A 27,229-nucleotide genomic window follows, 5' to 3' on the forward strand; every position below is an offset into this window, starting at 1 on the left:
CTAACTGTTCTCAGTGGCGTTTCTTTCCTGAAAATATCAGTTATCTCTTTCTTTTTTTTATCTTTTTTTTTTTTTTTTTTTTTTTTTTTGGAATGCTTTATTTCCAACAAATGGCATACAAGGTTAACTTTTATATTACATCAGAAGAACACATCACATGATTAGCAATACAAAATAAATTACAGAAAAAGAAAGAAAATGGACAAACAAACAAAAAAGAACAGAGAGGGTACATATCTATATATTGTTGAATAAGCATAAATAGATGCTTGTCATATGGTAATGTTAAATGAAGAGCATATTGCAGTTGTTTTAATTGCTTTGTTATTTTTAGATTTTAAATATCAGTGTTATCTTATCAATATTACTTATTTGTTTAAACAAAGCCAGCATCCTTTGCCTCATAGTTTTCTATATCTATATCTAGTGTTTAGCGTAATTAAAAGAGGTGAATAACTCGATTATTTATTTATTTTTTGTTATATTTGCATTCTAGGAATCAATTTTAGTTGATTTTTTTGGTTGGACCTTTGTACTCCGTGTATTCTCGCAACGCGTTCTTTTTGTCCAAACCGTCCACTGTAGTTGATGCGTCAGTGGCGGCGTTCAAGATGGCGGCCACCTTGACGAGAGGTCTGTCAGGTATGAAATGTACATATTTAAATGTATCTCACAAATACATTGCTAAAGTGAAAACGAGTTTCTATGGACTCTTAAAGTTGGTGTGCATTGGAATACGGCTCTAACGGTTTCTATGTCTGTTACAATGTGTGAAGAGACCGTTTGTACACTAGACTGAATTTTTAAAGCTTATTTTATATTATTCAACGTGAATGCTATATTTTTGGTTACATTGTCGTTATATTATTGTGGTAGCATGTGAAGAATGTCATACTGCTTTAAAATCTTTCATTAGACAACACTAAACCCCTACCCTTACGAAATCTAACCATGTTTTTATTGTAGTAAAAGTAACAGTAATATGTTTTTTGGCGGATTGATTACAACAACAGTTTTACTACAAATACCATGGCTAAACTATGGTAAGTGTAGCAAAACCATGGTTAATTTGTGGTTACCATGGTATAACTATAGTAACCAGGTTTTTTTTTTTTTTTTTATTATTGTTTTTTTGAAATTCGATTGTTAATTTGTGGTTATAATGGTTTAACTATGTTTTTTTGTTGTTGGTTTTATTAGTAGTAATTTTCATAAGGGGTATTTTTGTCAGTATTGATGTGGCTGTAATCTGTTAACAACACTTGTTTCTCCTCTGATGATCAGGGTTGCTGAGACCCTTGTCAGTTTTAGGCAGAGACTGTCTCACCCCCGCTGTCAGACTCTCTCAGACCGCTCGCTTCTCAGCCGTAGTGCAGAGACACGTCTGTAGACCACCGCTTCCGCTTCACACTGCTCCCGTACAACACACTGGCCTGCTGAGTCGGTAAGACATTGCCTGATGAACTACACATTTGTCAGTCTGTCTGTTGGCTGTCAATGTTTTTATCATTCATCAGCTGGAAAAACAAATCCTTCTAAGAGTGATTTCAACTGTCGTCGTCGTTATAGCTTTGTCCTTCCCTATTCTCATAGAATAAGAATGATTATTAAAACTTTATTGTTAAAGTTATCATCTTTTGTCTTGAATGGGCCTTTAGAATGATTTTCCCCAGAGTCCTGTTGCATGAAGCTAGTTGAACAAACTCTGAGTTTCAGGGTAAGTTTACAGTTGACAAAACCATACAAATCCAACCTGGTTTAGATCAGGTTCAGCGGGCTCACAACGCTCAGTATAAACATTCCTTGTCAACTCAGAGTTTGATCCAGAGTTTGTGTTTAAAGGGATAGTTCACCCAAAAGTGAAAATTCTGTCATTAATTACTCACCCTCGTGTCGTTCCAAACCTGTAAGACTTTCGTTCATCTTTAGAACACAAAAGAAGATATTTTTGATGAAATCTGAGAGGTTTCTGTCCCTCCATTGACAGCTACGCAACTAACACTTTCAAGCCCCAGAAAGGTAGTAAAGACATCATTAAAGTAATCCATGTGACTCAAAAAAACACAATTTACCACTTTATTTACAAAATATTAATCTCCGACGTGGACAAGTGACTGTCCATATTGAATCATTCACTGAACCGATTCGTTCTACAACTCTGATTCAATTAAACAAGAAAACAACCTTTTTCTGTGTTTGTTCTGGGATGCACAACATTTGATTCTGCTTTTACTTTGTTAGGAACCATTTTTGTTGAAGCAAAAGACAAAACAAAACGAATTGGCAATATTGTTTAAAATGTAAGTTACTTAGTCAACATGAAATCAAAATGGACAATTCATATTTTTTTAATGGAATATTGCAGTCCTTTATGCAGCTTGATGTTGCAGACTGGTATTTGTTATACTTTTATATTTATATAGCTCAAATAGTTTCATCATTTGTCTTGAAACTATTCACCATACAGTGCTATGCATAAGTTTAGACACCCATGCTAAAGTTGACTAAAAAGAGGAATAAAAAATCATCTTTTGGAAATTGAACTTAATGCCTTAATTAAAAAAATTAGGAAAGATCCAACCTTTAAGGACACCAATTTTCTTTGTGAATGAATAATGTATCGTAAATAAATAAATGTTCTTCCTTAAAATACAGGGTGCATAAGTCTGGACTCCCCTATGTTAAATTCCCATAGAGGCAGGCAGATTTTTATTTTTAAAGGCCAGTTACTTCATGGATCCAGGATACTATGCATCCTGATAAAGTTCCCTTGGCCTTTGGAATTAAAATAGCCCCACATCATCACATAGCCTTCACCATACCTAGAGATTGGCATGGAGTACTTTCCATAAGATCATCTCTCAATGCAAATCAAACCAGCTATTAGGCTAACTGAAATAAAAACATGCCAATCTCTAGGTATGGTGAAGGCTATGTGATGATGTGAGGCTATTTTAATTCCAAAGGCCAAGGGAACTTTATCAGGATGCATAGTATCCTGGATCCATGAAGTAACTGGCCTTTAAAAATACAAATCTGCCTGCCTCTATGGGAATTTAACATAGGGGTGTCCAAACTTATGCACCCTGTATTTTAAGGAAGAACATTTATTTATTTACGATACATTATTCATTCACAAAGAAAATTGGTGTCCTTAAAGGTTGGATTTTTCCTAATTTTTTTAATTAAGGCATTAAGTTAAATTTCCAAAAGATGATTTTTTATTCCTCTTTTTAGTCAACTTTAGCATGGGTGTCTAAACTTATGCATAGCACTGTATATACTTCCAGTTATGTACCAATAGCATAAAATGAATCGGAGCTCTTGCATATTCTCATGATGAAATTGGCTTACTTGTGTTAAAAACAAGGTGGATGAAAGCAATTTCACACAAGCTTCAGAGATTTAGTGAAAGTTATTTTCCCAAGGTTTGACTATATGCTCTAAAGCTTTATCTGTCTATCTAATTGCGTGTTTTGACTGAAGATTTGCTGTTTTTGTAATGATGAGGTTTTGTTTTCTGCAGCGTAACTCCCCTCATCCCTTCATTGATGCTCCAGCCAGTCAGGAACTTAACTTACTACAGTCTGAGGAAAGGCAAGAGGAAGTCTGTGAAGTCGGTGGTTCAGAGGTTTCTCAGGCTCCACTGTGGCCTGTGGGTGAGGAGAAAGGTAAAGCATGCTCACATATTGTTCAGAGCTCTCCTGTCATACAATTCTTTGGCATCGTGTTGGAAATCCGGGCTGTTACGTAAATGACCTAAACTGAAACTTGTTCTTTGTGTGTTAAATCATGCTGTTGTTTTTTTAGGCTGGATATAAGAAAAAGCTGTGGAAAAAGTCAGCAGCCCGGAAGAAGCGCCTGAGAGAACATGTGTTCTGTAATAAAACTCAAAGTAAATTGCTGGACAAAATGACAACATCCTTTTGGAAAAGAAGGAACTGGTACCTCAATGACCCGTACCAGAAGTACCATGATAGAGTGAACCTGAAGGTGTAAAACCCTCCTAACCTTATTCTTTTCAATCTTCAAGCCAATAAAGACGTGTCTGATACGTGTATCTGTATTTCTGTTGTGTTCTATTGAAACGCGTGTATGAATTCACGGTTGAAAAATATTTGAGGATTCATCATGTGTAAATGCATCTAAATAAATTATTTCTATTGTGTAAATTTCAAAAATTATTTATTTGAATAATGTGCATCCTCTGCAATGGGCGGATACGTTTTTGCATGTATATATGCAAGGGAGGAAAAAAATAATTTAAATGTTTTTGCATTCTCTCTCAAAAGTTTTGCGTTCCCCTGAGAAACTTTGCGTTCACTTGCAAAGAACACAAAAGTTTTGCGAGCGAATGCAAAGTTTCTCGGAGGAACACAAAATGTTTGTGAGGGAACGCAAAAGCATTGAAATATATTTTTTCCTCCTGTATCATATTTTTCCACTGCTATGTCCCTTTAGGGGCTCTGTAGAAACTTAATCAATTGATAATAAGATTTTAACATTTTATTTTTTTGTGATTTAAATGGTTCTGTTGTCTTATGTGTTCAGTCAAAAAAATTAGCTAGTGAATAAGTGGCTGATTTAGTTTTATTAGTCGTCATTTATATACGTAATCATATAGATTATATATTTAATGTTAAAAATATAATGGATTCATATTTTATTTGTTATTATTTACACCGGATAAGGGAAGGAAATAAAAGTAAATATTGTATTTTGCAGATTAAATAAGAACCAGGACACAGGGTTTCACATTCACCTTTTAATTTCTGAATGCTGATACATATTGAGGTTTTTAAAACAGAGATTTCACTCTTTTACATCGCCTTCTGTCTTTTTCACTCAAGATTTATTCAATTAAGGACTTGAACAATGACATACAGTATATTCTGGCCTGCCAGACATGACAGCTGTGGAATATGGAGATGCTGCTGCAAGCCGTTATGTTTTTTAAGAGGATAGTGAAAAGACATTTTGACTCCTACTCTGAAAAACCTGGCACGTTCAACTCAAAAATACATGATATTATTTCAGCTTCAAATGGGTTTTAACAGATAGCCAGGACTTTAATAGTCTTTAAAGGCACAGCCTCTACTTAAGTCCCTGAATTTAAAAACATATCTTCATTTGACACGATTAAGCACACGTGTGTAATGTCTCAATTTTTATATTAGAGATTGCTGATGCAGAGAGTAGTCGACGAGATTCATATTTCACACCATATTGTTGACATAGTACGGAGCCCCGAAAGGGACATGGTTATGGAAATATATACGAGATGGGAGGGAAAAAATGGCTAGCGAACACAAATATTATCGGCAGAACGCAAAACATTTGCGAGACAGCGTGAAAGCATTGATATAATTTTTTTCTCCCGTCTCATTTATTTTTTCCATTAGGCCTACATGTCCCTTTAAGGGCTCCATAATACAAAAATGGGGTTAAGTTCATACTTTATATTATCATATTATGTTCATATTATCATATTACGTTCACTTAAGACATAACCGACTATGTTTATGTAAATACTCGCCAAAACGGCTGTTTAACCATCATTTTGTGTGTATTTGTCCGTACAAGCGCGAAAGAGAATTCAATTCAGTCATGAGCTCTTTCGCATCGTCACGCTTTTGCTGATTTACCCATATGTCTGCTCTGCTCTTTATCCTAGACGTTTACATTTTTTAACGTTTTATGAGACATGCAGCAAATGTATGTCAACTTATGTCCAGCCGGGTAAGTTATCTGTGTTCAAATGTGGACATCAGTTCTTACTGGATCTCTTCACAAATCGTCCCTCCCTAACAACACTTTCGTCTCGTTTTCATTTGTTGATGAAAATATCAAGAGACTTTCATCATACTTTTAGTCATTCAAAAGTGGTTTTTATTTAGCTATCGTCTCGGTTTTGTCAGTGATAAAATGTCGTTGACAAAATTAAAGGGATAGTTCACCCAAAAATTCTGTCATAATTTACTCAACCTTGTTGTTCCAAACCTGTATGAGTTTCTTTCTTCTGCTAAACACAAATTACATTTAGAAGAATATGGGTAACCAAACAGTTATTGGACCCCATTGACTTCCATAGTATAGTAAGTCAATGGGCCCCATCAACTGTTACAAACATTCTCTTCAAAATATCTTCTTTTGTGCTCAGCAGAAAAAATAAATTCATACAGGTTTGGAACAACTTGAGGGAGAGTAAATTTAGTACTTTTAGTAAATTTAGAAAGTAATTTTTGGGTGAACTGTCCCTTTAACACTGCTTCATAAATATTTATTCTGTAAATGTTTCTACTGAATGATAGAAGCCCAACACTGCTCTTCACATGGTATGAAATTTCAAAGTTTGTGCCTTTAATGACCTGAATATTTAAAGAAGCAACAGTCAGCTGTTTTAATCTGATGTAAAAGGCCAAATATGGTTCAGAGCACTTTAAAATCATACCTATCTCATCGAGGAACAAATGCTGCATTTTAATCTTGCTGTAAAACCTGGAAACACAAAGCCAACAAAAAGAACGCCAACCAGATTATCACTACCCCAATGAATTTTTTTTTTTTTTTTTTTTGCACTGTAGATAATTTCACAATTAAAATTGTGACAAAATGACAAACTGTTCCTGAGGCAGATTTTTTTTTTTTTCAGTGAAGTTTGATATAACCATTTGAACAGCTACAAGATCTCAGATACATAAAACCTTGAATTTGATAAAGCATGTTTAAGAGATTAGGATTGTCATCATTTTCACAGTATAAAACACCTTTCTAACATATGGTGTTTGCTATGCTTTTCTTTTAGAGTTGATTCACTGCTGTCCCCTCCATGATACAGAGATTTACAGCTCTAAGTGACTCCAATACACTCGACTGTGATCGGGAATGATACGACAAACTGTGAGTTTCTCTGTGATACAAGCTACGCTAGTGTAATTGCACAGTGTTTCTAAACATTTAAACGTTTCTCCCACATATGACTAAATTCCTAAATGCTACAGAAGTAAAACCACTACATGGAGTGAAGGACCCGCTTTGTGTTGTACCAAATCACCACTAACGCCTGCTCAACTCTGATAAGGTACTTTAATACTGAACACGCTCAGAAAGTGGAGGCCAAAAAATGTGAGACACATTCAAATTGTCATTGTTAAAACATGCAACATCAAGCAACTGAAGAGGTTTAAGAAGCCAACTAAGAGAGAAAAAAACAAAGATTCAGTTTAAAGGCTTAAAAAATGCAATGTTTGAAAGGTTTCTAAATGATAAAAAAAAACACTGTACATGCTTAATAATTAAAGTAATATGTCCATAAACATCTATCAACTTAATTGCCTCTTTCGGTCTAGAAAAGCTTTTCTTTTGTGAGTGTATTTTTAACAAGATGGTTATTGAATTGAATATATATATAGTTACAGCACAAAAAGTTTATGGCTGAACTATTGAAAGTTTAGCAGAATTGTCAAATCGATTGCACTTTGTCCATCTATTTTAAATCATATGTCATGTCAGGCATTGTAGTCAATACCTAAATTTGTTTCAACTACAAGCTTGTTTTAAAAAGCCCCTTTCAACAGAAGAACACGCATTTGTTTATAGGCTACATACTGTATATCATGAAACAAATGTTATGTTTGCCAAACACACCAACCATCTCAGTGCAGTGCATTTTTGCTAGGAACTCTTGTTCTAAGAAAGATTGGTTCGGAAAAACACTTTGCTACCCAGTAGTTGTTGAGTTGGGGCGGAAATGAGTGCAGCCCCCATAAAAATAAAGTATGCTTGCTCATAAACAATAAGTAATTATGGTTGGGTGACTCCAGACATAAGACCAGTGGGACATGCATGTATGTGTTTGTTTCTCCCAAAATCATACCAAGTAATCAAACAAATAATCTACACTCAAACATTTCATAAATATGTACAAAACAAGTTCAATAACCCTAAAAGAGTCTCAGAGCAGCAGTATGTACACAGATGTGTTGCCTAAATGGATGAGTGTCAAAGATCAGAAGCGAAAGGTTGCACATCGCTTTGGTTACCTCATTACAGAGCAAGGCTGCTTTTCAATATTTGAACATTTTGGCTGCATTCCCTTTTCCCCTCCTCTGCCTTCTCCTGTTGCGTCTCCTCGTGTTGCAGGTTAGACAGCTAAAGCGCTCTCGGAGCATTTGCACAGTCACATGGCTTCAGGGTCTGAAGAAAGGGCGTTCTTTGATCTGGATCGGGTGAAAGGTCTTAGGGATCTAGGAGGAGGCTGAGAGAGAGAAGAGATCTGTGAGAATATGTCAAGTCATTCAGAGAGCAATGCACACTTCATGTTTACTGTTCACAAAATAAACATGATCACAAGATCAGGTCAACACGAGTAAGGACATCTGTGACGTGTCAATCCAAGGAAAGACAAACACCTGTCCTACATCTTTTGGGAACGCATGACTGAACATGCTTTGTGTGCAAAGGTTTTTAGTCAGTTAGCTTAGTCAAACTGAGTTAGACTGGTCCACCAGCTTTGGTTCATAAAAGCACAAAAATGATTGGTAGCAAGTGTACGCAGTGCTTGATGTGAAAAAAGTGCTGGCATTCTCTTGTGCACGGGCTGGGATATGCAAATCAGCATCATAAAAATGAACTTCCGATAGGGTAGATCGACTCTGCTTGCATTCACGTGATTTGTCGAGATGAGAGATATATAACTCATGCAGTGCCCCTGGGTAGTGATGATGGGAGAAGCGAAGCTTTTCGAAAACTTGCTTCACAAAATGATTAACCATTTCGAAGCGCTCGAAACGCCACATGCTGACGACCCCTTCTGATCAGAACAGTGGAAATGCAGCAAAAACTCAGGCCAAACATGCATAAAAACGCCTTTTACACACCAATTGCAAATGCTTTATTGAAGGTGTAATCAATTAAATGCAATTAACAAATTATCTAATATCATTAAATATGAAGTATCTTTATAATATGTGATATTTTATTAAATTGTAGCACCTGTTTTGTTCATTTTATGAAGGGCTTGGTAAATCAGACCGATAAGAGACTTTTAAAGTCCCCCTGTAGTCAATCATTTTAACCCCTAAAACTCATCTTTGATCACCAAAATGGAATATTTGTAAAAAAAAAATGTCATGCCTTAAAATAGCTTGAATGTAACTCAACACTCTTGCCTTATTTAGTATACACGGTTCTATGAATATGCAAATTAGCCCCGCCTCCACTCACTCACACCAGCTCAGAGATCCACTCATTGACGGTCACACGTTGACGTGATTGGTTACAAGGTCATTTGTGACGTCAGAAAAGTACCGGCAACATGTGAGAAGTGGCGGTATGCAAGAAAAAGTGAAGGTACAATAAAGATTAAAAGATAGAAGTGTACGCGTGCACCAAAAACAAAACAAACAAAAAATGTATATATCATCCATCTTTGGAAGCCTATTTCTGCCTCACACCATGTCTACACCGAACGCAAAGAACGTAATGCGACAAAATCTAGATGAATCTATTATCATCAGTGATACTGTCTATACTGGACGCGGCGTGGCGTTACATGTCGAGACACCAACAGCAAGCTGATACTCCGATCTATTTCTGACATACTCCACATGCTTGCACTACATCCGACTACAGGACAAATGGATTTGAATCTTTGGCTTGTTCAGTGTAGACAGCCTCAAGCTGCGATGCCATGCGACAATGGATGTAGACATGGTGTCAGAGTTAAAAAAAGGTAATTGTGAAGTTTAAAACAAACGAAGTCACGTTGTGAGTTATAAAGTCCAAAAAAGTGTGATTACAAGATTACACAAAATAAAAAATATTAGACATTCACAATTACAAGGAAAAATTCTTCAATTAAAGTATTCTCATTCTCGAAATTACAAGAAAGAAGGTTGCAACTGTTAAACAAAGTCGCAATTACAAGAAATAGTCACAATTACAATAAATAAAGTTGTGGGATATAAAATTGTGGGATACAAGTCAAAATTACAAGAATGAAAGTCTAAATTATGTTAAAAAAGTCGTAGTAGGGGAATAGTAGTAGAATAGTACCATAGTACCATAGTAGGGGAAGTCGCAGTAACAGGAAATAAATCCACAAATACAAGAAATTAAGTCGTAATTGCGAGATATAAAATCATACAGTCACAACTACAAGAAATGTCAGGTTTCAAGTCCTTTAAGGGCTTCTACACACGTTATTATTGGAGTGTGTGTATGTTTACACACACTACAATATTGTTTAGATGCTACTCTTGTCCTTCCACGCATGTAAAAGGCAGCATGATCTTAACTATTCTGATATTAATCACAGTATGACATTATTGTGCTCTTACAGTCATTATCACAGGACGTCCACTCTTAGAGTAGCAACAGTGCACGGATGAACATCAAGAATTTTAGAGATGCCTTTGTAACTCTTCCAATGTAAGTCAACAGTTCTTAATTGTAGGTGTACTGAGATGTCATTTGTTCAAGGCGTGGATCGGTTGACTCTTGCTGGTGGTGAACGCAGCAGTGTTGGTTAGTGATTGAGCAGGTTAGACACAACACAGCTAGCAGCCATGTCTTTTCCTTATGACTCACTGCAAACGAATGCTAACCGTGACCTGAGGTAAGAGTGTTAAGGTGATGATACACTAGGGGTGGAACGGTACACAGAAGTCACGGTTCGGTTCATACCTCAGTTCAGACATCACGGTTCGGTACGAGTTCGGTACAATGGAGGGAAAAGCAGAACAAAAATGTAGAAGGCTTGTGCATGTCTCAGGCTGTACCACCAAAGGAAAATAAATTACTTTTATTTTTTTTATTAATAAAGTAAAGGCATAGGACCAGTTTATTTGTAGTGCACTGACAATAGTTTTATATAATTAGTTTATTAATTAAATTAATAAAAAGACAAAAAGACCTTGAGATATGTTTGGTAATTGTACCTGAATGAATTGAAAATTTGCTACATTTCAGATTAATATATTTGTTTTCCTTAAAAAAAAAAATTAACAGTAACTTAAACACTTTGCATTTTGAATGATATCCTGTATAAACAAAATGATAGAGTATGTTTTTATGTTTCCACTGTTCGATCGCGCCCGCGCCTCACACACACACACACACGCACACAAATATAAGTAAACACTTTGCGACTTTTCGATCGCGCCCGCGCCTCTCTCTCTCTCACACACACACACACACACACAACATATTCCAGCATTGCAATCTTAACATCGCGCTTCAGACCTAAGGCGGGGCTACAGATTAGGTGTCCCTAAAGAACCCGCGTATCTAACAGTAGTTCCGCATTACATTAATTAATTTGCACGCGAGTTTTATTTATTTTTATACCATGTATTCTCCGTGTAAATTTATGCACCGAACCGTGATGCCTGTACCGTTTCGGTTCAATACGAATACATGTACCGTTCCACCCCTATGATACACAGGGCAACTTTTTGAGCAATGTTGCTGGCCAATGTTGCCGTCAACGGGCAACCAGATGAGACACAGGGCCCACGACCAATCTAAATTATCCAGATAGAAATGTATTGCCCATTTTCAATGGGAAAGTGCCCAAGCAACAATCGCTGGGCAAGATTGCATTGCTCAAAAAGTTGCCCTGTGTATCGTCACCTTTAGACTCACTCAGAGACTCACTCAGTCAACTCTTGCTGGTGAACAGCGGGCTTGGTGAGTGATTGAGAAGGTTAGTCACAACAGAGCCCCAGTGCAGCCAGGCAAGTCCGAAAGCAGGGGTACCTCAGGGGCACGCCTCTTAAATCTGAACTGGAGTGAAGCAGATGAGGCAAAATCCTCCTTCTCCTGGGGCTCCTCTGAGGATTCAGGTGGGGGTGCGGATTTATCCTCGAAGGACTCAGGGGGGGAAAGCTGTGGAGTCGTGGGATCAGGTTGAGGTAAAGCGGGCTGCGATTGGGTCGGGGTGGGTGTGGGAGTCAGCGGGCCAGGAGGCTCCACGTTCAACATCTCATATTCGGTCAAGTCAAAATCATGGCCTGTACCATGACAATCAAAACAAAAACTGTGACACCACTGCATTTAAACTCTGAGTATATATTAATGGGGTGTCAAAGTGTTTTTAAATCCATTATACATTTCATTATGGAAGACTCGAAAATCGTGTAAAGATGAATGACAATCTGTTGAGTCACCATAGTTAGTTTTGACACTGTGTGATAGACAATGATGCTAACAAATGATTGGTGCAGTTGACAATATACTTCCTGTTCCCCAGGAAAGGGATTTCTATACATTGTGCTCTTCCTGAAATAAGAATCTCACATCTATAACTGGAATGGGAAACTGGTTTATCACTAGCTAATCACTTTCTGTAGTTGGAGAACAGATGAATAAAATGAAAACTAGACACTCGTATTAAATAACACTAAAGGCACGTTCACACAGAGCATGATAACTATAACAATAATTATATTAGTAACACACCATCAGACGATAACGTTCTGTTTGTTATAAGAGTGCACTGTAATGATGCCATCTGCCACTTTAAATGCTCAAGTCTTTTATAGCCAGCTGGATTCCGATTGGCTGTCAGTGTTTATATCGTTCATCAGCAGGAAAAAAACGTTCTAAAAAGTAATTCCCATGATGTGTTTTTTTATCTCTGTCATTATCGTTAGGTGTCATTAACAAAGGATGTGTTTTTGTGTTTAAAAACGTGAGACAGTGGAATGGAAAAAACTAGAGACGCGTTTTTTAAAAAGTTGAACTTTTAGTGTGAGACACTGAAAAAGATGTAAGTGCAATGGTAATAAATGCTGGTCTAGTGCATGTTTACATAGAAAAACAATGGAAAAACAGTGCAGTGGAATGAAAAAACACATTCTGTGTAAACGGCCCCTTATAGTTGTGACTACGGTATTCTCATAGAAATAAAATGATTATTAAAACAGTAAGGTTATCGTCCTTGTTGTGAACAGGCCGTAAGTCTTGTCATTTGGTTATGGGCTGATAAATGTTTGGCAGAGAGATCCAGTATGGTGGAATGGATAAATATGTGTAACAATGTATATTTTGATAGAAAAAAATTCCTAAACTCGTATGACTCTTTCTTTTGTGGAACAGAAAAGGAGATCTTTAGCAGAATGGCAGCTCTTTTGTATTCAGCTCAAGTGAATGAAAAAAAGCACAGTCAAGTCTTCTTGAAGAAATGGTTTTGAATGAGAAACAGGCAGAAATTAAAATTTTTCTTTGCTGAGATCTTCAACTTAGCTCTCAGATTACATGTGAAAACATGTGGTTTAACATCACTGATGCCACAATTTGCCTTCATTTGAGAGCTACAGTGGAAGTGAAGATTTCAGTCTGTTTCTCACACAAAGCCATCGAATGACTACACAACACCTGGAATGTGGCAGACAAGTTGTATAGGTACTTTTCTGGTCCTTTTTTATACATTTGGAGCAAAGACGGAACTTAATCCTGCACTTTAATTGTATGAAAAAGAGCAGGAATATTCTGTCAAGTATCTCTTTTTGGGTCTGAAACAACATTTTGGGTGAACTATCCCTTTAAGAGCTTTTTTTTTTTTTTTTACGATCCTTTCACTGAATCACAGTAATGTGTCATAGAAGTAAATGAAGATTGGAGAACAATAAACAATTTTCGATTTCAAACATTTACCCAGGACATTGGCAGGGCCACAACACTCGGGTTAAGGATTAATTACATGTAAGGGATGATTGAGAGAAGCAGCTAAACCAAACAGGATTAGCAGAAATCTGATTGGCTATAGGATCTTCTTCAAAGGGTTAAGAGGAATACAGCACTGATCACTTGGCTCGGCATTGCTTACCCTTGGTGTAACCGGCCTCTGATTTGCTGCGCATCATGGTGCGTGTCCTGTGCTGCGTGTCTGCAGGTTGAGTGGTTACAGAACTCGCATTCTTAGCCTGGCCTTCTGCCTGGAAAGATGACAGGTCCTGCATGCTGAAACTGCGGAGTCGCTCGGAGAGAACGCCCTGACCCTGGATCGAGAACACGGAGAGTCAGATGGAACTCCTTAAGAACGTCTAAATACTGTCATGTTGTGAACCAGACTATCATCAACAATCTGTTTTGTTTGTAGAAAAGGATGATGTTGAAGTATTTAAGTTTTGTTTATCTAGCCTGTATAAATATAGTAAATATTCACTTCAAAAGAAACTTATATCATGTAAAATTAAACTAACACTCAGTTGATGTACATGTTAAAATGTATTGTCTGATGAAGAGCCACTAGGCTCGAAACGTCACCTGTGGTGAGAACATGAAATTAATATTTTTCTATTTCGGAGCTGTTGGGTGCCAACTTTTCCTTCCTTTTTAAAAAAATGTTTGTGGTTGAACACCCTCATTGAGCTTTTTTGCCCGTTAGATGTGCACACTTTGTGTTGAATCTTTATAGGTTAAAATGTCCCCAAAAGTAATGATACTTTTAAGCAATAAATACCATGTTCTCTGGCCTTAGAACTATTGGGTAAACTATTATCTAGCATAACGTGACCTGTCCCACCTAAATGGTCTTGACCCTCTCGATTGTATCGAACTGTATTGAAACCCTAAAACCAGTGTAATCATTTTGACATCTTTTAAACTGATATTCAATTCTTTATAGATGTGAAACTCACATGAAGAAATAAAAAAATGGAATATTCAATAAAATTGTGACATCTAATAAATAACATCATTTGGACAAGTTTTTACAGGAATTGTAGAGCTGACTGCATTTGTCATGATCAACTTATTCAACCCTGCTACCAGCGTTATTATAAAAATAAATGATCAAATAAACATTTTTATTCGAAAATATATATTTTTGATCAATATCTACAGTATTGTCTGAAAGCTATTTTGTCTCAAAGAAGCTAGCCTATAAGTCATAGCTTTATTTACCCAATTTTAACTGTGTTTTACTTTGTTATAAATTTTGGTAACACTTTATTTTACAGTGTCATTGTTACATGCAGTTACTATAGTTATAAATTATGCATAGTTACTAAACCAAACCAAACTAAACCCTAATCCTAACCCTATAGTAACTACATGTAGTTACTTAATATTACTCAGTACTTAAATGTATAATTACAGTGTAATTCCTTCAAATAAAGTGTAACCTAAATTTGATTCATTTGTTTGTTTATTTCTTATGTACGCATTCATGTTTATTACTAGACAATTAATGAAACCACACAAACCTATGTTCAGAATTTGGTCATTTTGGTAACAGACTCGTGACAACAAACTTCAAGAGCTTGAAGCCTTTGTACTCTTTTCATGGAAGTGCCATTTCCTTTAACAACAAGATAAGAGTATTAGATTACCTTGCTGGCAGCCATTACTGCAGCTGTTGCTGCCACATTCAGGCCTCTCCTTCCAAAATGCACCAGGGTGTCATAGCTTTTATCTTTTGCTTGGCAAAGGTATTCATCAATGTCCTGAGAAAGAGACATAAATAATATTTCACATATGCTGTATGAACAATGGAACTGACAGTGTGCAACTGATCCGTTTCATTCAGATCAGCATCATGTTTAACTTTCTATGAGCAAAAGAACAGTTTTCACTTTATCTTTGTTATTAATGTTTGACAAATTTATTTGGACTTAGTTTGTCCTTCTGACGGATTTCCTGTGGAAAGACTGTGGAAAATCACAGTACCATTTCCGTACCACTGCTCATCCTCAGTCAACCAGGTTACAGGAAAAAGAGTCAAATGTGCACTTCCTCCTCGACTCTAACAATTCACTTTCTTAGCATTAAAGCAGAAAGATTCTCCACAGCTGTTAAGGATGATGCTTGTTAGTTTGTTTAACATTTAGAATAGAAATGCTTTAAAAAGTGATTTTTATATTAAAAAATTAAATGTATTAGTGAAAGCTCTATAGTATCTATTGATATTTTTTCAGCCTAGACAGGGTAAAAATAAATAGAAGAAAAGAAAAAAAAAGGATCCAAATACATTACCTTCTCCTTAGAGGACAGTGTAGGGTGGACAAATTTTCTGTACAGCACACTGGATCCCTTTGTGTACGGGGAAAGTAACCACACGACAAAGGCAATTTTGAGCTCATAGTAGAATGGGAGCCTTCAAAACACAATAAAAGACAATAAAATACAATCATACGCTCATGTGTCATGGTGGTTAACGCCCACATCAAACCGTCATTTGCATCAGCAGAAATAAAAATATGAGTAAGTCCTAACAATAGGAAATGATCAAAGCAATCATGTCCTTACCAGCACAGAAAGATGTCAGTAATCACTTCAACTGTAGTAAAAAGTGCAAATATTATCCAGTACATCATCCATTTCACCTGTTTGAAATAAAGCAGTTTAGGAATCAGCAGGCAAAAAATAAAAAATTAAGGTTAATAAGCTCAACTGATGGAAACATATCTGAGCTGTACTTACATATTCTCTCACATCTTTTGATTTAACAGCTTTATATGAGGAGTATGCCGGGTAAAGGGTACCAAATATGAGCCTGTGAAAAATGCAACAAACATGCTTAAGATAAACAGAGACAAGTGGAAAACAGACAGAAAAGGACATGGGTATTTTTCACTGATCAGGCAAGACATCATATTTGTACGGGACAAGTTGTCATTTGTCACATTAGGTCTTATGTCTGTTTAAATTGGACTTTTAGGGTAGGTTTACTCAACAACTGTGCTAAAAACGGAAGCGTTTTTCCCTTACAGACGACAACACTGTCAAAACAATCCCAGTTCACACGGATCTGCGTAAACGATTAAAAACGCTGTATTATACTGTTAGGCCAGTAGATGGCGATGTCACTTTGTAAAGAAAAACTATGCGCCTATAGATTGAACATGTGAAACGCATGCGCATGAAGTCACCGTTTTCACAAATTTACATTTTTGTAGTTTACATGGAGACAATGACGGTGTCGTTTTCAAAAACTCAAACCGTTTTCAAAAGTCTGGGGTTTTAGGCCCCCAAAATGCTGTTGTCTGATACATGAACAGCCAAAATGCATAAAAAGTTATTTAATTTTTAGTTGAAAACCGTGTTAAAACGCCTAAGATGGGTTTTCTTTATATTATTGTTTACTGTTTCCTTTGTTTGAATTAGTTACTATGGTTCTTCATTGTTTGATTAATCCTCCTCACCTGTTTCTTGTTTCCTCCCTTGTTAACCTTGATATCCACCTTATTCCTACACCCAATGACGCTTTGCGTGTGTAACTTCCGTTAAGCTGTAAACGATCAGTGAAAGGCTCGCTCTATGAACGCAATACGTTAAAAAAGTGTCACAATGAGATGACATTAATCTACTCACCCTTCATCCATCGAACATTAAAAGGAAATTTAAAAGTGTAAAAGCATCAACAAGGTACTTCAACAGATCAAATAACCCCAAAAGTGCGAGTATTTGGCTAAATAAATATCACTGTAATATACAGTATCTGTATTATGTAAATTATGTTGCCTTAAAAGAGCTCTTGCCATATTCTTGTTATAACATGTCACGTTAAAATACCAAGTATAACGTTATACTCATGATGGAAAATTGAAACTTGACAGCTCATCCAGTCAAACTGACGGATCAGCTTTATTTGTAGGGCAACCTTATGAATTGAAATGATTCGTTTCAGCCTTTTTGAATGGAAGTTCCCCAAACCGGAAGTGCCACCCATAATTTAAAACGCAGTGAGGTCGTCAGGAATACGGTGGATAGGGCTTGTTTTCAGTCAATCTTTGTTCCGTTCTCATCAATGTTTGATGGTCGTTCCATTCATATTTTGAGATTTCTGATAACCCGAGGATTTTGTTATTTTGAGATTGTTATTGAATAAAGCCTGCTGCACATATATCCTGCTATTTTTCTATATACATTTTCAATGTATATAGTATGTATAATAGTATCTTTTCTATCCTGTTTTATGAATTGTTTCAAAATTCAAAATTTTGTTGAAAGCCATTAAATATCTTATTTACAATTTAAGTTGTTTTTTTCACATTATATATATATTATTGTAGATTAAAATGTCAAAAAAGGTATTTTTTGCAGTGTCAATAAGCATTACCCCATAGTGTATTGGCTATGTGCTTTAAATGAAGTGTTTCCTCCCCCCCTGGGAAATAATAGTGAATTATTGATATTTCAAAAAGGTGTCTTAGTACTTAAATGGACAATTACAGATAATTAACAGAGTAATACTAATGTACTTAGGGTTAGGATTAGGGTTTGGTTTAGGGTTAGTTGCATGTAATTATGCATAATTGTTAGTTATTACTATAGTATTTGCATGTAACATGTAGCAATGACACTGTAAAATAAAGTGTTACCCTATATCCCCAGTCTCCCCTAGCAGAAAATTCGTCAAAATGACATCATTGCTTGTATTACCACATTTGCTCATGTAGCCTACTAAGATCTCTTCAGAAATAACATGGTTTTAAAGTTATGTAGGGTTTATTTGTAAGATAATTTAAAGACAATTACATGATTTACAATATAAAAAAATTACATAACAATAGCCAGTTATAATTTCCATCTAGGTCCACTTCCCTGAAAGGAAACCGCTCCACTCCCTTTCCATTATTGATATTTGAGATAACCTCCCTTTGGTAGGCCTGGAGTCTCCTTTAATCAGCCAAGAATACATTTCTTTCAATTCTTGTCTATTGCAGCGCCATTGTAAGCACGTAAACAGGCGACAGATCTGTACGACCCCGTTTATATTCCAGGTTTACATTCTGCAAGCTTGATAAAAATAGACTTGACAAGTAAATGCTCGTCAAGGGCGCAAAGAAAACATCAGAAGCCAATGGGACGGAACGAATAGCATTTGCATTGCTGTATAGGTTAAACGGGGTTTTGGAAAGTGCTAGATAGCCAAAAGAAGTGCCCTGCACCTGTGTTTAAGCATTTGAGTTTAGCAATATCCCAGTGTCCTCTCTTTCTCCCAACCAACCAGGCCAGCAACAGCTGCGCCTCTGACCCGATCAAATGACCGACCCACAACCCGAATCCGGAGTCACTCCTGTCCTGACCCACAAAACAAAACATTACCGACTAAATAGTGTAGACTATCTAGGGCACGAACACAGGTTTGTTGCATTTGTCGTCTATTTTTAGACTCTTCACACAGCTAGTTTACTACACAAGTGCTGGCATATGTGCAGAGTCATCGGATATTGTGATCTAAAATTAATTGAACAGCTATTTAGAGATAGCACACACAGCAAGAGGGTTGACTGAAGCGCGATAACAAAGATATTTACGTGGAATAAATTGAAACGCGCACTTCAAATGTTAAGTCAATAATAGCGATGATTAAAAAGTAAAATAAATGGTGAAAAAAAAAACACATTAGTGGCCATCAGCTGGTTGACCATCCCATTGTCTTTCCATTATACTGACACATCAAAGACCAGCTCGATTCCAAACAACAGATTCAACATTCATTTTTGCATTTTCACTGAATTATGCAATTGAATCAAGTGTTGAATAAAATGTATTGCTTCAATAGCTGAGCTGAAACTGTTTTTATATCCTGCATAATTCACCGTGTCACTGGTGTCAGATTCTCAGTTAGGAGAATCATCCATTTCCCTTAGCTTGCAAGTGTACAGTAGTTAGCCTTTGTAATAGCCTATCAACATGTAAACAAAATAATCAAAATACTAATAATCAGGTCGAATCTGGCCTGATACATAAACATATATGATTCTGATCTGCCTAGAATTAAGAGGTGCTCTAGAAACCCTTGCATTATCGCATCAAAAAAATCTGAAAAACAACATATTTATATTAGGATTAAGCATTCTCACGCATCCCGGTGAAAATGCTGTTAAAGAGCAGAATGAAGACTTACACCACAAGCCTAGAAATAATCCAGGAGACCATTGCGCTGCGAGCGGCGTGTTGTCAGCAGGGAGGAGTTTCCTTCAGACTGATGTCGGCATTGAGCGCTTGACAGACAGACGCGACAGCGCATGCGCACTGATCTCAACATGTGGCTTCTAGATAATGGGCAAAAATAACAACTTATATGACCTAAAATAGATATATATTAAGTAACATTAGTGAAAAAGGTAATTATAATTACGCTTTTATATGTATAGTATATAAAGCCTATATTTATATGTATAATGTATATAGGATATGCTGTCAAGCGATTAAAAAAATAACTAATTAATCGTACATTTTTCTGTAAATAATCGTAAATAATCGCACCTAACATTAAAGTTTTAATATATTTGTAATAATTTCACATTTAATCTCCAAATTAAAATAAACAACAAAGACAGTAGCCTATATTTTAAATATGAAAGAAGGCATCACCAAAACCAATACTGCTGCTGATGTCTTTATGAAATTGATGTTTCTGTCAATTTTAGCAAGTAATAATTATAGCCATTCAGCTGTATAATTGAGTAGGCTATACAGTATAATTGAAAGCTATACATTTTAACATTTATTAGGCTTTAAAAATATATATTTTTTTAATTTAAGTGAACTTAAAACAATCTTCACATAAACTCATAATAAATTTAGCTGTGCCTTGCTTCAATATATCAGGGCTCTTTTTTTTTTCTATTGGCCCAGTCAGACCGGTTCAGATTTTTATTTGCCCTGTCAAAATGCACAAAAAGTTATTGTTTTCGTTGTTTTCACCCATGTAATCTTGTATACAGTGTTTTAAGGTTTTCAGTTTGGTCTAACATGTATATACTGAAATTAAATACACTGCATAAATGATAAATTAAATGTAAATTAAATCCTTATTAAAGAAACAAAAGTTATTCAGTCTTTCTCTTTAACACTTTGATTGATGACAGACAGCAGTGGGTTTATTAGGCTGCTGTCATAAGACCTGTTGCACATGACGCGGATCTGACTAAACTGGCATTTTGGCATAATTTTGTGTGTTGTCCATTCAAGCACTGAGTCGTGTGTGTGTCACACAGACAGGAGATCCACAGTACTGCACTGCCTTCTCTTTTGTGTCTTTTCGCACTTGAATGGTTTGAGCATTCGCATGAATAAGAGCGTGATCATATAATGTCATTTTGACACACTATATATATATCAATTAAGTAATACTACTAAGTTGATTACTACTAAGTATTTGGGTGGGTTTAAAATGCTATTTAAATACTCTAAACTCCCTTGCTGAAGCTTAGATGTCCATCTTTGTGCAATAAACAGACCTTCTATAGAGGAGTAACCCAGATTCAAAGTGAAAAGACTCAAAAGATCTGGTTTCCTTCACAAAGCTTTGGATGAGTAGACAGGGAGGGAGTCAAAGGGAGAGATTGAGGTAAGCAAACTAACCCTCTGAGAATCCCGAATAAAACAGCGGGTAATAACAGTCAACAAGGGCTATTGTATTACTGTAGAAGCACTATAACTTATAAAAGATCTTAACAGATTATTACACTGTTTTATCAATGATGTGAAATGTACTCTTTTTTTGTCTATAAAATTTTATTAGTGTTACCAACATATTTTTCCCATTTACAAAACAAATTTTTAGAGCAGATGTGAATGTTTTTCCACAACAGCAAAGGTATGAAATGAAGCAAAAATAATCAATTTGGTTCATTAGCCAACATATTGAGACTGGATCTGTATAAAATCCATACTTGTAACTCCAGAGTGCTCAGCTTGTCAAATAAGCAGATCACGCCATACTAAAAAACTAATTATAATGCCATAATGCACAAAGAGTAACTGTTTCATATGCAGACATGTAAGAATAATAGCAAACAGACTATTCAACGGACCATTCGACTTAAAACACTGGATGAAACCATAAGATAAATTGTCAGCCGTTTACATGTTAATCAGGCATTTCAGTCATCTAAAAGCAAAGGCATAATAAAAATACTCATAAGACAAAACGTACAAAGACAGAAATGGATTTAAACCATAACAAAAGTCCCAAAACAGCAGAAATCGACAAAAACAAAGACAGAAATAGGATCAGCTCATTCAAGTTCCAAAACAGTCAGTTATCGAGCACAGCCATTCCTTTATTCTCAAAGCCCGTCTTATTACTTTACTAACAAAATAACAATGCAAACGGATTTATTTTTATATTCAGCATTTGTACAAGATTTACAAGTAATGGCTTCCGTGAATTTGTCCTACTCAGTAAAACAAAACTGCCAGATATATGAAAGAAATATGCACTTAGCCCAAGTAAGGCTTGAGATAAAACTGCAAATTCAACAACAGAGACAAAACAACTAAGACCAACACCGATATGACGACACTGCACAACAGATCCTTGGACAAGCTGCTTAGCTATAGGCATAGATCCAAATGAGTGGAGGAGCCCAAACGTCCATCAATAAAATGGACTTGAAGTAAAAATTGAATGATTTGAAATAGCCATCAACCTGCTACCATGAGTACAAGAACTGGATATCTGACTTCACTGTTCATTATTATTAGATAGAAATTGATAGAAATATAGACATTTTATTTCTATTCTATATCCAGTATGATATACCTTTTTTTTATTTTATGTGAAGTCCGAATTTTCTCCTATATTTACCATGCCAAAGTGCCTTTATGTGTAGAAAAGCTACAGAGGAAGTTAGATATGTTGTCTATGCCTATAGAGCTTGAAGGTGAGGAACGCAGGTCTTTTAGCTCCTCAGTGCTGCTAGCCTGGACTGCATCGCCTCGATATCTTCTTCTTCCTCCTCCTCTTCCTCTTCTGAGGCTGCCGTGGCCCCAGTCTGTACTGGCTCAGGCAGGGCGTCTGTGACTTTGCTGGGAGCTTTTCCAAGTGCACCTGTTATTAAAAAAAAAAGCAATACCTTCAGCTTAGGTTCTCCTCCATTAATAACATGTGAGTGCATAATGACTAGGGCTGGGAATTGACACAAATTTCATGATTCGATTCAGATTCACACGCAATATCATATATGTAATATATATATATCATGTCAATTTTTCTCAAGGAAAAAAAAAAAATCTCTCAACTACTGCTGTAAACCAGGGGTTTTCAAACTGTGGGTCGCAGAGTGGGAAAAGGTGGGACGTTTCAGTGAATGACACACAAACACACACACACACACACACACACACACACACACACACACACACACACAAAAAAACAGTTTAGTCTAGCTTACGCTACTCCTACATCCTATGTCATGCTTCAGGTCAGAGGTCACTCTTCCACCGAAACTTGACTTGAGTACGACCATTTAGAGCCCTGCAAGCCCGTCGGGGCCCGACAGGCTAAGCCCATTCGGGCCGGTTTTTTTTTTTTACAGATCGGGCTCGGGTCGGACTCGGGCTTATTTTAGCTTCTCTCCTCATTGTGCATATAATTAATGTGCAGCAGAGCACACGTCACAAAGTGTCTATGAAATATTGTTATATTGATTATATTAAAAATATTATACATCGCCTAAGAAAGTAACACAAACGCAACACGCATACATACACGCACTCGCGACGTGCGTCACTCACGTGCATTAAACAGGTGACACTGACAGTTGACCATGCAGGGCATCAAGGAGAAGTTGGATCGTGGGGAGTTGAAAAGCAAAGAAAGGTAGGCCGTTTATTTACTTATTTTTGCGGTTTGATCCCGTAGCACTATATTCTCCCTTCATGTTTATGCTTCTGTGTAATGGACAGTTTGTCCAATATTTTTGGGCATGATGTTTCAGGCCTATAATAAAAGTTTACCTCTTAGTAGCGTGTGACGTGTGTGTGTTTGCGTGTGTAGCAGAGACAGCGCGCATCAGAGAGAGAGAGAGCGCATCAAAGAGCGCGCGCGCGTCAGAGAGAGCTTAAAAGTGATTGATGTTGGTCTCGGGTCGGGTCGGGTTCGGGCTGAAAAAATTGCAGGCGTTGTCGGGCTGGGGTCGGGTAGGGCTGGGTTAGGGCTGGAGTTTTTGGCCCGTGCAGGGCTCTACGACCATTACCGGAAGCCAGTGATTATAGTTTATAAAGTTATAAATATGGATATTTTCAGAAGGCCTTTATTAAAATTATGGGATAATTTTCTTTTTTAGGCGAACTGACTATTTAAGAATCAATACTGGTTCATCAAAATGAGAATTGATTAAAATCGATTAATTAATATTTTCAACCCAGCCCTAAAAATGACTAAATGTTTTGTGCTGAAGCATTTTTCATAATAAGAAAAGGCTGGCGAGATAAAATGGCCATTGGGTGATGGTCATGTGGTTCCTTACCAGCTGTAACCTCAAAGAGGATCCTGTCAACCTCAGCCTCTGCTTCTTCCTCCATCTCCTCCTCATCCTCCATCCCTCCCAGTGTATCCTCCATCATCTCCTCTATGATGCCAGCCTGTGTAGTACGAGTGCTCCACGTTAGACGTGGTACATGTGCTCACAAGACGTTTCTTTGAGGAAGTGTTTGTGTAAGTACCTTCATCATCTCTTTTGAGAGTTCTCTCATGGTGGCTTGAATCTCTGGGATTTTAACCAGGCTTTGCATGGCCTTCATGACCTCTGTGCTCTTCTGCAAGGCACCCGCCACTCTTAATAAAGCTGTAATGGGAAACCAATGGACAAACGTATGAGCAACACTTTACGATAAGGTTCTTTATGGTAATATTAGTTCACGAAACAACAATACTTAAAAAAAATACTAGTTCAGCATTCATTGATCTAGGTTACTGTTCATTTCTAACATGTCAAGCTGTATAAATTAACAATAATGCATTACGAATGTATATGAATTACCAATGGAAAAATAGTATATTTATAAAATAACAATAATTTAGATTAATTAAAGATTAATAATAGTCTCTACTGTCTAGTTTGGAAATATTCTCAGGTGTCCTCTTTTTCTTTTATATAAAAGTATAAAAACATATTTTAATTTATTTTAAATGCAATTCATTCATGTGTAACATCATAAACGTCTTTACTGTTACTTTTCATCAATTCAGTGCATCCTTGTATTAGAGCTGCACGATTCTGGAACAATTTTTTGGTTAAAAAAAAAAAAAAAGAGATCACGATTCTCCCATGATTCTGGGACAACTAAACCCAATCACATTTAATTTACTAGAGGTTTTAACCAAAATGTTAATTGCTGCAGACTTTTTAAAAATATTTAATAAATTTTAATTATTATTATTTTTAATATGGTTTGAATGAATGATTCAATTACTCACTTGTTTCATTACTGGATGAATAAGCGTTTTTGAACGAATTATTCAATGACAAATAAGTTTTAACAGTCACTTGTCGCCATCTACTGGTGAAATTATGTCATTGATAATTGTTATTTGAAGGAAAATTATTTTTGGGTGAACTAACCCTTAAATATCCTTTGTATATTTTTGGTTTTCAACAAACTTTTCTTTTAGAACCCTATTTTTAAGGCCCTATATGGCTTTTTTTCCCAGAGATATAAGGACTTCGATGTGGCTCACATTTTCAGTGGTCAAAAAACAAATGTGGGTCACTCTGCACGTTTTTCTATCAGCTTACAGCGCATATTGTTGGGTCTGCAAAATAAAAACTACACTCACACAACTGATTCTTCATACTGAGCAGCACAGAGTTCATCTGGGCTTTAGAGGCGTACAGTTTGTTGACGGCTTTCTTTGAGTGAATCATCTCTTTGGCGAGGATGATGCAGACATCTTTCTGTCCCTTCTTTGCAGCATCTTTGATGGATCTCTTTACCTTCTCCTCCTCTCTTTGAATATCTTCAGAAAAATATATACAATTGCAACTTCTGTTAAGTACAGTTACCTAATTGAACAATTTAATTACATACTGATAAAAAAATAATAAAAATAATAATAATAAACGGTGTATTTTGACCTCACCTCGGATCTGTCTGTCAATAACCCTCATTTCTTTCCTGATTTTGAGAGACCATTCATTGATCTGTGGAAAAGAGATGAAGACAGTTTGTGAACAACTACCTGTTGTGATTGGATTTAACCAACAAGCGTGTAAAGCCGAATTACTGAATTTGGTTTTCATAACATTAAACCACTCAATTAAACGTAACTTTCAAGAGCGTCGTTTAAAAAACGAATAAAGACATGACGTAACACAGCATGTAACAAATGTGACAAGCGAGCTATTTATAGGCCTGCGAATATTTACAGTGGAACATTTATAAAAACCGTTCATTCCCGTCGCCCATCACGATCGATGTTTCACTTACAAGGTCCTTCGGTGGTTTCTCTTGTGTTTTTCCAAAAAGCCCCATTTTAAACTTGTAAATTAAATAGTTGAACAGAGACGGGCACAATCAAAATAGTACATTACAAGCCCACTTCCTGATTCCAGCCTCTCGACATATGACAACATAGGTCATTTCCGGTTATGGTGAGGATAGTCTACATTTCATAATAAAAGTACAACTCGAGCTGTAATTTTTTTCCCCTGATGGTATCACACCGCATTAATCAATTTTATTTTCTGATTCATACATTTCTGACTCAAAATTATGATGATGGTATTAAACATTTATTAATTAATATCAATGTTTGTTTATGATCTAAATAGACAATGTTGTCAAGCGTCACAAAATTAGACAATTTAAATAAATAAATAATAAATAAACACACTTTTAAACAGTTAAGGGCCTGAAAATACAGGACTATTTTTTTTTATTTTTTATTTTTTTTAGGACAGTGATTTAAACCTTGAATGCAAATATGAAGCAAAACACTTTCAGGCATATTTGAAATGATCCCCAAATTGTAATGAGGCTCTTTTTTAAACGCTTTATTATCAACAAATAGCATGCACAAGAGTAACTTCCATATTGCATCAGAAGAACATATCAAATGCTTTACAATAATAGAAATGACAAAAATGAAAGAAAACAGAGAGAGCACATATCTATTTATTGTTGAATAAAAGTAGATAGCCTACATTGTTTTGTATATGAAAATGTTAAATGAAGAACATTGCAGTTGTTTTAATTGATCTGCTATGTTTAGATTTTGACATCACATCTATGCACATTTTAATCTCCTTCTTAAGCACTGTACAATTGGGTTTGTCATTTGTGAATTTATGTACTTTTTTGATTTTTTTAAATTTATTTACATTTTAAAAAAAATTTTTTATAATGAAACCAGCATCCTTTGAGCAATGGTCCTTAATACAATAACCTTATACATTATAGGATAAGAGAAAAGTATTTAAAATAGTATCAGCAATGAATCTCTTAACATCTTTCCAGAAACACTGTGTATCTTGGCAGGACC

At 36.1% G+C, this 27,229-nt stretch overlaps 3 protein-coding genes across 5 annotated transcripts; 1 reads left to right on the plus strand and 2 right to left on the minus strand.

The window, feature by feature from the left end:
- Positions 1-549: 549 nt before the first annotated feature.
- Positions 550-4,058, plus strand: mrpl35 (mitochondrial ribosomal protein L35). 2 transcript variants are annotated; one of them, XM_079852489.1, is made up of 4 exons: positions 550-642; positions 1,285-1,444; positions 3,527-3,671; positions 3,811-4,058. In XM_079852489.1, exons 1-4 carry the CDS (start codon positions 612-614, stop codon positions 3,997-3,999), a joined length of 525 nt encoding a protein of 174 aa, XP_079708615.1. In that variant the 5' UTR covers positions 550-611; the 3' UTR covers positions 4,000-4,058. The 2 variants fall into 2 exon arrangements, with proteins under 2 accessions (XP_079708615.1, XP_079708614.1); XM_079852488.1 differs by having other exon boundaries at positions 556-651.
- A 2,835-nt stretch (positions 4,059-6,893) lies between these two features.
- reep1 (receptor accessory protein 1) lies at positions 6,894-19,968 on the minus strand. Of its 2 annotated transcripts, XM_079852481.1 has the most exons (8): positions 19,862-19,968; positions 16,429-16,501; positions 16,255-16,331; positions 15,982-16,102; positions 15,339-15,452; positions 13,832-14,003; positions 11,761-12,014; positions 6,894-8,257 (listed from the first exon to the last, which is right to left on the minus strand). In XM_079852481.1, exons 1-8 carry the CDS (start codon positions 19,891-19,893, stop codon positions 8,180-8,182), a joined length of 921 nt encoding a protein of 306 aa, XP_079708607.1. In that variant the 5' UTR covers positions 19,894-19,968; the 3' UTR covers positions 6,894-8,179. The 2 variants fall into 2 exon arrangements, with proteins under 2 accessions (XP_079708607.1, XP_079708608.1); XM_079852482.1 differs by lacking the exon at positions 11,761-12,014 and having other exon boundaries at positions 19,862-19,959.
- A 1,500-nt stretch (positions 19,969-21,468) lies between these two features.
- Positions 21,469-26,341, minus strand: chmp3 (charged multivesicular body protein 3). The gene is made up of 6 exons (XM_079854266.1): positions 26,176-26,341; positions 25,829-25,889; positions 25,526-25,705; positions 24,412-24,533; positions 24,216-24,330; positions 21,469-22,795 (listed from the first exon to the last, which is right to left on the minus strand). Exons 1-6 carry the CDS (start codon positions 26,218-26,220, stop codon positions 22,647-22,649), a joined length of 672 nt encoding a protein of 223 aa, XP_079710392.1. The 5' UTR covers positions 26,221-26,341; the 3' UTR covers positions 21,469-22,646.
- Positions 26,342-27,229: the final 888 nt, after the last annotated feature.

The sequence above is a fragment of the Squalius cephalus genome (genome assembly GCF_949319135.1).
Source record: "Squalius cephalus genome assembly, chromosome: 20".
In the NCBI taxonomy this organism is placed as follows: domain Eukaryota; kingdom Metazoa; phylum Chordata; class Actinopteri; order Cypriniformes; family Leuciscidae; genus Squalius; species Squalius cephalus.